Here is an 11,557-nt window from a genome sequence, read left to right as displayed (position 1 = left end):
CCCCTGGGCAGCTGACCCATCACTTGTGCTCACAGCGAGCAGGTCTGTCACCGCTAAAGTCCATTCGTGGACACGGCCCCATTAAGAGGTATCTGAAGCTGCCAGCTGCTGCTTCTGCAACCTCTGTCCCACTCAGCCACTTGAGACCGAGCAGCCTCACATCCTCGCCCCATCCTACCTTCTGCCCTTGCAGGGTGATTTCTTAAATTTCTCCCTAGTTGTAGGGCTTGTTTATCTAGATCTCAGGCAATTTTTCCATATTATTTGCTCCTTGTTTCTGTCACAACTCTGATTGGCTCACCAGAGTGATGAACAGAATCTCTATCATCTATGCCATTTCTTCTTCACATGTCCAAATTCACCTTTCACCACTCCATAATTAGAGTGGCTTTATTTGAAGAGCTGGGATTGATGCTTTTGTTTTTGTTTTTGTTTTTGTTTAGGGGATGAATAATCAATACATCCGTCGGGAAGTCTTCTGCTGTGAAACTTGTCGTGAGCTCAAAAGCTTCTGGGAAAAAGAAATTAGCAAACAGACTTGTTACAGGGAACTGGAGGAAAATCGTCGGGGAAAGAGTGCCTTGAGAAAGTATGTGGATTTTTTCTGTACTACATTTGTACAAATTTCCCCAGAAATAGACCAGTTGTGAAGATGGGGAGACTGAATTATTTTCATTACCCACTGTTATAAAAATGTCAATGTTGGGCATGGTAAGATAAAGTCACTGCAGCCACAAGAAGAAAGGAGAATGAGGCTTAGAAAAAGAAGTATACTTACAGATCTCAAAGAGGAGGGTCACCACATGCCATGCTGGTCCACAGGGGAACCACCAGGTTTTGGTCAAGTGGTCAGAAGTTGCTCAAAACATGCTTATCACAAAACATCTGCTGATCAGAAGACAGAAGCAAGGGGAAGTCTAAGCCAAAGATTTTACTGGAGTTTCCATGGGTAAGGTAAGGCAGGATGGGGTAAACAGCTCAGGACTGGCTACTTTGAATAATTCCAGAGGGCTCTAGTCTATAGATGTGGTCTCTAGTTGCCTGGTACCTAGCCCTGGGGTGATTATAAAACAAGGGAAATATGACTTCATTTGTGAGAATTATATAAGGAGGTGGTTGGGGCCACAGGCATGTGACTGGTTTAGATGCTAGCAGCCTTTTGCTATTTCTAAGAAAGAGCAAGCCATGGAAAAATCAGATATCTGTGGCCAGCAAGATTTTTAAGATGTCAAAATATCATAAAATATAGAAAATTAAAGACATGATTAATTTATCTACTCCTTCAGTCTTGCCACCATCTATAGCAGAGTTTCTCAACCTCTGCACTATTGACATTTAGGACTAGATAATTCTTTGTTGTAGGGAGCTTAAAATATTAGATACTGGTAGGACTCCCCTCTCCCACTGTGACAACCAAAATATCACCTGACATTAATGAATGTTCCCTGAAAGGCAAAGTCACCATGATTGAGAACCAATGATTGAGAACCAATAACTTATAGATAAGGATGAGCTTTTTTTATATATAAACAAAAAGAAGTTGTATTGTTTATATTTTGACAAACTAAAAAAAAATCTCTTCTCTTTTCTCCCTCTGTTGCAATCCTAGGCATATGAGGTTACACTAAATTTCAGGGTTAGGTCAACATTTACATGTAAATGTGAAAGATTCCACATCTGAGATGATACATATTAAGATTCTTGGGTAAAGGATAATCCGGTCTTTTCCTCATTGGCAAGTGAACTGACTGTTCTAGCCAAAGGAATCTGCTCAGAGGAGAACATTTACTTATGTGAGAAGATGTGTCACAGGTGTCAACATTGCCTTAAATAAAAGGGCAAGCATCTGCCCTCACAAATGCAGAACCTTGGAGCAGATAGATCAGCTCAATTTTTTATGGGACTATTTGGGTTCTCTGTCCCTAAAATGGGAATAGTCCAGCTAGGCTATAGTTTGTCAAGATGTCCACTCACAAGTGAAGTGGCAGCTCAGTGTTCTATTGGTCAGCAAGACATCACGCCTCCATGTTTCTGACCATGCTGAGCTGAAAGCATATGTAATGTTGATTCTCATGTGTTAAACCCGCATTAACTTACAAAAACCTTTCTTAAGCACTTGAGGGGAAATAGCCTCCCTCCATACCCAGGAATGAACTCTGCCACCATTCCACCTATATTTCTGTTTATCCAGCAAGCAAAATCAGGCTTTTCTACATGCTAAAAGAGTCTTATGTTAGAGCATCTAGTCCTAGAGATTCCAGTAGAGTGAAGAGTCAGTTGTATGGTCCCTGCCATATTCCTGCCCTCAAGTCCACTGGGAACCAGATGGTAGTAAGAAACTTATACTGAGTCTTTCTTCCAGAACACCTGAGGTGTGATATTAAAAGCAAAATTTGCAATATGACCTGATTTTTATCAATACACACACACACACATACACACTCACACACACAGCCTATTTGTGTGTATAAGGAAAAGATTAGAAGAAAACACATTAAGATATTAAGAGTGGTGGAATGGCAGATTTGTGTGTGTGTGTGTGTGTGTGTGTGTATGTGTGTGTGTGTTTGCGTGTGTGTGTGTGCCTTTTTTTTTTGGTCCAAAGTTTCTACAACAATATTCTGCCACTTCATAATTGGGATGATGAAGGCAGGGCAGAGGGAGTTATAGAAAAAGCAACCTTGTAAATAGTCCATAAAATGAATACATTAATTCTCCAGGTTCCAATGTGCCAGAGAAATGACCCCCTTCAAAGTTTGGGGCAGTTTACTCCTCCTTCTCTAGCTAAAAGAATAAATCTTCAAAATATGCTCATCACAAAACATTTTACCATTATGTCTCCCAAATTAAAATTTGAAGACATGCACAGAGCTGCTGCATTGCTTGGAGCAGAGGAAGGTCTTAAGAAGCAGGGGAGTAGGGACAGCTTACTGTGGTCCCCTTCTCTATTTTTGAGACTCACTTGCCAGTCCTGTTACCCTTATAAACTGTGAATAAAGAATCCAAAAATCTTAATTTGGTAAGAATAGAATGACAAGCTAGTGATTTTTGTCATTACTTTTGCTATAAAACAAAAACAAAACAAAAAACATACCCACATTATCCCAGATGAACCAGGTTGCACAAAAAGAAAATGCTTTAAAACTAAACAAAACTAGAATGTTGGGACATTTGTTTTAATCTTGCTGGTCTGAGCAAACAGTTTGAAATGCTGTCCTAATAGAATGATCTTCCAGTGTACACTTAGAAACTAAGGAATGTCATACACCCCAACATCCCTATTCCAGCCCAATGGGCTATGTCTCCCCAAACTGTACACTCCTGAAACACACCATTTTTAAGTCTACCCTCCATTTGTACAAGGGAAATTCAATCTAAAGTGCAATCAAGAATGTTCTAAGTGAACAGTAGAAGCTAAAAACCTCAAAGGTTTCTATCAACCCCCTTGCCGATAGAAAAAGTCAGTATTGGATTCCATTCCTCTCCCTTTGTTGGACCTACCAGCAAAGAATTGTGCCAAAACTGGGTGGAATGGAAACAGGTGTTTTGCCATGGACATGCTCATTAACACATGCCTGCGTGTTCACTGACTGAGAGGAATGTGGCCAGAGCTGCAGAGAATCCATTTACCCTGGTAATTGATGTGTCTGGTAGAGGCCCTGGAGGTGAGATCACAAGGCAAAGTGGAAACCCCCTGATTCTCTTTTGTCCAACTAGAAAGAAGCAACACAACATGGGTGGAGATTTTCCCCTGGAGAGTTGAAAAACTGTTTGCAAATAACTGATCGAGGGAATTTGAAAAGTTAAGTGTAGCAAAGATATGATGACCAAACCTGGTTTGTTGAGACAGGTACACACCTATCATTCTGTTATACTTATGGTTTGCACTCCCCTTGTTTCAAAAGTATCTCAGTTTAATTGATAAATTGTATGGACACTTAATCTAAATGACTAGCCTGTAACTATAACTGAAAAACATACAGTGATTATATGAAAAATAATGTTCAATGCAAGAAGTACAGTTTTCAAAACACTCATCAGAATTTAGCATAACTCACTGTGTCAGGTAGACATTAAATCAAGGGGACTTGCATGTGGAGAGGGGTTTATCAAGCCTCTACTTAAGACCACTCCTCACCTCCTTCTGTTCAGAATCCTGCTTACCAACTGTGTCAATCCATATGCTTTCTGCTGCAGGCAATAAAATATTCAACTCATAAGCTCCTAGTCATAAAAAATCATTATATTTCAAACTTTTATCAAATCATATCTATTCTACAAAGAATGACAGGGAGAAAAAGTTTACTTAGATTCTTCGTTCAAACTAAGGGGGTAAAGAAAGTGGCTGGTAAAATGAGTTGGTCTCATCAGTTTACCAAGGTGGCCAGCCTGTGCTGATTGTTGACATGATCTGCCCCATGACCAGATACCCAACCAATGAGCTGCAGGTCACAAGGAAACCAAGATCGGGCCCATCTCTCCTCACTAAGGAAAAAATACTATAAAGACATGTTCAAAAAACAGCAAAATCATCATTTGATCTTTCATATTAAAACAGTGCAGAGACTACAATTGGTGTACTAAGATCTGAAATGACATATCAAAAACTTGATAAACTAAATTCTTTGAAGATAGGGATTATTATTTTACTACTCTTCTTTACATATTGGAATAGCAACAGAAGTGCTCTACTCAGAGCTTCTTCAAGGTAACTTGCAATGGGGAGCATAGCTGATGAAAGCTCTAACTGCCACCTTTCAGGATCACCATTGCACGTGAGCTGAGGCCACACTTACCCTCGACTGCTCCTAGCCAATGACTGGGCATGGCAGAGGTAACTAATCTTGGGCAATTCTTGCATGATAGGACTCCTCTGGTGGATGGCTTCTGCTTAAGGACACCCCAGCAGCCCAGTCCCAGCTCTCTCAGAACTGTGCATTCCTTCCTTCCTTCTCTCCTTTCACAGGTATCATACCAGCATAGAAATTTGAAGACTCTCCCTTACCACTTCAGTTCCCTCCACCCTTTATTTAATGGGTGAGTCAACCAAATCTGCTTCGTGGAGGACCCAAACTGACACAATGTATTTAGTGCCTAGCATTTAATAGAAAAAAAATCTAATTATGTGTCCAGTTGATCTTCACTGGTTCTCAGTAAGGACATTATGATTGTAGTTCAAAAATCTCATGAACACCATCCTACTTTCTAGTCAAACCCATACTTACCAAGGAGAATCGGTTTTCCTAGATATTAATTATAAGTTTTCCAAAAATCAGATGAATCTATAACATTAAATAGTAAGCACGATTTGGTCTCCATTTGAAAAGTGAGATCAATATTTCTAGGCTTAAGGAAAAAATATTCTCTTCAAGACTAATGCCAGTTGCATTGCTCCTCTACTATATCTGAGTCTATATACCAAATTTTAAGCATTATCTTTCTCATGTTGACCTTTCTTACTACAAAATAAAAGACCCGTCCATATATGCACTTGTATTTACCAGCTTACTGAGAACCCAAAGATAAGTGAAAACAAGACAATAATTAAAGATATTGACCAGAAAAGTGCAGCAAGCAGTGTAAGTATTCATAAAAATGATTTAAAGGGAACTTGAATAGATGGGATCCTGAATTCTTCATCATCTGGCAATAAATAGTAATATAGACACTATAATAAATAAATAAATGTGTTATAAACCCTAGATTTCTAAATTCTGTTCCTAGAATAAATTCATTATTCCAAATGTGTTAATTTGGTCCTCCAATAAGCAGAGGGCAAGGCAAGATTACGTGGGTATGATATTTATTGGGGAAAGCACCAGTGAGAAAAAAATGGGGAGGGTGTTGTAGTAGGCCAATAAATATTTAACAACTGGCTCTCTGGGGAAAAAATGTGTACATATACAATCTATACATACATATGTTTATTATAAAGGATGTGTAACATAATTTACAAACAATAAGAAAATATCTAAATTTATATAGAAAACTATTCTCAAAGTACTCTACTAGTGGTTTTTGTCAACCAATGGTTGTGATTCAACCATGATTGGACAAAGTTGGACAACAAATAAATGCTTTATCACTATCTAATTTAGCAAAGAGGTCATATCATTAAGAGTAATAGTTTTCCACTACTGGAAGAATATTTTCACAATTTATTTTTGCTATTCACAATGTAATAGTTACAGACATTGCAGATTTCTAAGTTTAATCTGCAGTAATAATATTTTTTCTATCACTTATCTAAACACAAATGAGAGGTCAGCAAATATTTGCTGTAAAGGACAGACAGTATATATTTTTGACTTTGTGGGTCATGTAGTCTGTGTTGCAACAACTCAATTCACAGTTGCTGTGTGAAAGCAGCTGTAGACAACATGTCAAATGGACAGAGCTGTATTCCAATAAAACTTTATTTTGAAAAAGCAACTGGCCAGCAGGATCTTTGAGCAGCACACTTTTATACCCACCAAACCAAGGGAGAGTTAAAGACTCTTTAATTAATGAATGAATCCATGTTATATTAAGAAGTCCTTCAAGTTCAATGAAACATGCAGGCAGTAACCCTTGTTAGTGAAATTTAAAAGATTCCAGTAACAGAGTCATGTGCTTTTGGAAGCAAGTTTAGTTACAGAAACTTACAGAGATGCTTAACAAGAAAAGCTTGTGAGTTTGGATATTCTCAAGATTGAAAAGGTTGGTTAAAAATTATATATAAAATGGATACTTAATAACCATAATAAAGATACATAACTATAGAAATTACTCACAGGTGAATATCAATAGAAGGTCACATGGGCTCAATAAATCATCACTTCTTAAGTAAATGTGCAAGGACCTATATGTAAAGGAGCTGCCCGCTAATGGGAGAGCAGCAGTTCCATATTTTATCTCCCATTTCAAAGAGGCAAGCTATATGTTTATTTCAGTTAATTTTATTTAAAATTGAGGTAGAATGAGGATTACAACTAGTATCTTAATATTCTCCCTTGTCTCTAATTCTTCTCCCAATGTTTTAACTTAATCCTTGGTTGCTAATCTGCCTAAGCAACAACCACCACCAAACAACAGGCTGACACTTCAGATTCCTTCCATTCTTTCTTGGGCCCATAATTGAGCAGAGTTTTAAGTAAGAAGTTTCCTGGAGCCAATTTGGTAATAGGTTCCTAGAGCCTTCAAAATATTTATACCCTCTAAGTTATTCACCTCTGGAAATCTCTGAGGAAAATAGACTGATACATGGAAAGGGTATTAAATATTATCAGACTCATTTTAGGGTTATATATAAGAGTAAAAAAGTAAAATTGAATCCATTTTTTAAAATTTTTATTGTATTTTCTTATTTTCCTGTAACAGCATGGTATTTTGTAATGGTAGCGCTAGCAAACTAATAAAAGCATTTATCCATTCTTTTCATTTTGGTTATTCTTATTCTTGAGAAATTAACACAAATGTATATTTTTTAAACCAAGCATTAAAAAAAGAGTGTGTATTTAGAAGTGAATTTCCTTCCCACTGAGCGTCCAAGGCCTGCCCTCCAAAAAAACTAGCATTGACAGTTTCTTGTGGTTCTCCCAAATAATCCTTTGAATAAGCAAATAAATATGTATTTGGTATTTTTATGTAAAATGGGACTATTCTATGTTCACTATCCTGAACCTTGCTTTTTTAACAGTCAATCTTAGAAGACAGCACAGTCAGCTCTTCTTTAGTGTTCTCCACTGTAATGATGTAACAATTTATTTAACCAGTCACTTTAAAAGACATTTAGATTGTTTTTATTATCTCTGGCTTCACAAATAATGTTGCAATAAGAATATTTGTGCAAACATTTTTGCATACATGGATCAATATTATGGAATAAGTTCATAGAAATAAAGATGTTAAATCAAAGTATAAGAGTTGTTTAAAGTTTGATAGCTATTGCCTCTTTGTCTTACAAAGAATGTGTATTAATTTAAACTCCCACCCTGAGTATGAAAGTGCCACTTGTGTTGTCACTCTTAATCATTGTTAACCTGACAGATGAAAATAGCATTTCACTTTTTAAAACTTTAATTAATTACAAATTTAAGATATTTTTATGTATATATGAAACAGTTGGATTTCTTTTGGAACAGCCTATTTACATCCTCTGCCCACTGACTAAGGATTTTCTTCTTCATTGATTTATAAGCATCATGCATTTTTTTTTGTGTATAGTTCTGTGAGTTTCAATAAATGCTCATAATGATGTAATCAAGATATGGAACAGTTGTATTACTCTGAAAAATGCCCTCGTTCTGCTCTTAATGGTTAACTCTTTTACCAACTTCCAATCCCTGGCAACCACTAAACTATTCTCCATCCCTCCAGCTGGGCTTTTTCCATAAATGAATTATACAGCATGTGGTCTTTTCAGTCTGGCTTTTTTCACTTAGCAGAATGTATTTGGGATTAATTTCTGTTGGGTGTATCAATCGCCCACTTTTTCTCATTGTTGAGTACTATTTTGATGTATGGACATGTGATAATTTGGTTATTTATCCCCAAGATAAAGGACATTTAGATTATTTCCAGGTTTTGATGACTGTAAATAAAACTGTTATAGACGTTCACATACAGGTTTCTGTATGAACATAAATTGGCGTTTCTCTTGAGACTGAGATTTCTGGGTCATAGGGTAAGTGTGTAGTTAACTGTATAAGAAACTGCCAAACTGTTTCCCAAACTGACTATACAATTTTGCATGTCCACAGCAATATGAGAAAGTTGCAGTTACTCAGCATCCTTGCAAATATTCATTTTGGCTTTCATTGTGAGAGTTGTTTTTTAATTGTATGTTTTTCTTTTTGTTTGCTTGTCTGTTTTTTTTTTTTGGTGTTTGGTTTTGAATTTTTATTTGTATTGGTCATTCTATGAGGTGAGTGGTACCTCATTGTGATTTGATTTGCATTTTCCTAATTACATTGAGCATCTTTTATGAGCTTTTTTTGCCATCCATACAATTTCTTTGGTAAAATGTCTGTTCCAATTTTTCACCTGTTTTATATTGAATTGTTTATTTTCTTTTCATTGAGTTCGAAACTTTATATATTCTGGAAACAAATCTCTTAACAGATATGTGATTTACAAATATTTTCTCTCTGTGATTTTTTCTTTTATTCTCCCTACAGTGTCTTTCACAGAGCAAATTTATGTCCCAAATTTTCACTTATTTTATAAATTATGCCTTTTGTGTTATATATAAGAATTTTTTTTCTTAGCTCAAAGGAAAGAATAAAGACATGATTTTTTCCAGGAAGCTTTAGTCTTACATTTTAAACTATATCTATGAAGTGGGGTGTGGATCAAAGTCCATTTTTTGAATATGAATGTATGATGTCTTAACTCCATTATTGCAAAAAACAACAAATATGTTCTCCTCCATTGAGTTGCCTTTGCTTCTTGTCACAATCAAATGACCATGTATATTTATTTTTTAATCTATTCTATTCCATTGATCTATTTGCCTGTTTCTTCACTAATGCCACACTGTATTGATAGTGGAACCTATATATTAAGTCTCAAAGTCACACAGTGTGAGTTCTTTAACTTTCTTTTTCACAATTGTTTTAGCTAATCTATTTCTTTGCCTTTCCATGTAAAATTTAGAATCAGCTTGTCCGTACTGACAGAAAAGTCCTGCAGAGATTTTGATTGAGATTACATTGAGTCCAAATATCAATTTAGAAAGAAATAAGTTTTGAGGGTAAAAACTACATATGCATAAAGCGCTCATTGTCTATTCACTTTTCTCTTCAATAATTTATAAAAATTGTTTTTCTCCTTAAAATATGCTTTAGAGGAAAAGAAAACTTCACTGGACTGGCAAATGTGGAGGCTAAGGTACTAAACCATGTGTGTTATTTCTTCTTCTCAGGCTCAGAGAAGAATGGAAACAGAGACTGGAGGAAAGGCTGAGGATGCTGGACAATCCTGAGGAGAAGGAAAAACAGATAAATAAAGTGGGCTGAGAGCCTCCCACCTGCCTCATCCACTTCAAAGACAACAAGCCACCAAGGGCACTTTTCTAGGAAAAAAAAACCTAACACCCACGTTATGTTCACTTACTACTCAGGACACTATTTTCTCTTCTGTCTGTGAGGGGATTTACATGTAAAACCTCCATCGTGCTAATAGGAGTTATCATCCAACTCAATCCTCCCTACACAGAGGACAGGATGACCGCCAATGGGATATGAAGCTCAAGTTATTTAATATAAAAGGCTCTTGAATTAACACTCTCTCAGTTTCAAAGATCCATGTAGTATAATCTATTTCCACGTTTTTTTCTTATTTTAAAGTCTGAATGTTTTATCAAAGCTTGCCAATGGTGATGACCTTGATAGGAAAAGTCATTTTGGAAAAACAGAGTTGTATGATATTTTCTTCCTGTCCCCCTTTGTGTGAAGACAGGAATGCAACCAAATACAGAAATAAAGTAATTATTATAAAAAGAACTTATTAACAATATGGTTTGAAGATAAACTGAACTAAATTTTTTTCTCTTTGTATGAATTGAGTTTTTCTTTTATTTCAAAAATATGTTTAATTAGAGATATGCAATGAAAACCAGATAATGCTTAATAAACTTTGTTGGTGTGCTCTCAGGAGTGTGTGTCCTATGTTAACTCCCTCATTCCTGTCTTAGTTAGTTTTCTGGTGCTATAGCAAATGTCAGCTCCACCTGCCCCCAGACACATTCTGAAATTTAAAATCACCCTCACAATAGCCTCCTCTCAGGCCCAGAGCATGATCTCAGAGCTAGAGTGATTTCATCTGTTACAGTAAGTAGGGGTCCTCTGCCCAAGATATTCCTCTCTGGAGGACAGAAGCAGAGTGGGGAGCTCTGGGCAGCCAAGGAACACAATGACCAGAGGGACCCAAGGGATGAGGTGGGAGATAATCTGAGACATTTTAATGATGCTATGTGGTGGTATAAACTGCTGTCCCTGGAAAACTAAAAGGGCTCATCATGGCTGAGAGAGCCATGGGGTGGCAAGATGACTGGAGAGGTGATTCCACATCACCACAGTTATGAGATCCAGGGTACAATGCTCAAGACTCTGCTATGGGTTCTTACCGATTTGGATACAACCAACACACAAGAAACTGCAACTGGGAAAATCTGTGCAAAGTTTGGGAAAAGAGGTTAATAGTAAAATAGAATTTTTATAAGGACAGAGAACCAGTGAGAATATGTATCAGGGTACCTAACCATATCTGGGGATCAGAGACGGCCCCCTGAGAATTTGATGTTTAAGTTGAGACCTATAAAAATGAGTAAGAGTCATCCAAGAAAATAGGAATGGGGAGATGTCCTTGGGAGAGAAAAACAGCATGTGTGAAGAGTTAGAGAAGAGTAGGAGGGCTGTAGGGTGGGAACTGGGGGTCCACAAGAAACATGTGTCTGTGACATAGAGTGAAGAGGAGGGATGTTCTGTAGGAGAGAGAAGTGAGCAGGGGCTTCTGGAGCCCAGGCTGAAGATTCTGGATTAATCTGCAGGGATACACGGAGCCACTGATAGGTTTT

The 11,557-nt window shown here is 37.0% G+C and overlaps 1 protein-coding gene across 1 annotated transcript; it reads left to right on the top strand.

Annotated features, from left to right (window-relative positions):
• The first annotated feature begins 446 nt into the window (after positions 1-446).
• LOC118615030 (protein FAM240B-like) lies at positions 447-9,998 on the top strand. Its single transcript, XM_036239000.1, has 2 exons — positions 447-589; positions 9,905-9,998. Exons 1-2 carry the CDS (start codon positions 447-449, stop codon positions 9,996-9,998), a joined length of 237 nt encoding a protein of 78 aa, XP_036094893.1.
• Positions 9,999-11,557: the final 1,559 nt, after the last annotated feature.

This window comes from Rousettus aegyptiacus, unplaced genomic scaffold, assembly GCF_014176215.1.
Source record: "Rousettus aegyptiacus isolate mRouAeg1 unplaced genomic scaffold, mRouAeg1.p scaffold_m13_p_3, whole genome shotgun sequence".
NCBI lineage: Eukaryota > Metazoa > Chordata > Mammalia > Chiroptera > Pteropodidae > Rousettus > Rousettus aegyptiacus.
Note: the sequence above shows the minus strand (reverse complement) of the source record. Positions and strands in the feature narration are given on the sequence as shown.

Bases quoted from the DNA above. Each gene is read 5' to 3' on its own strand.
- LOC118615030 (XM_036239000.1), top strand. From the start codon at position 447: ATGAATAATCAATACATCCGTCGGGAAGTCTTCTGCTGTGAAACTTGT. The intron at 590-9,904 runs GTATGTGGATTT...TCTTCTTCTCAG, and splicing joins GGAAAGAGTGCCTTGAGAAA to GCTCAGAGAAGAATGGAAAC.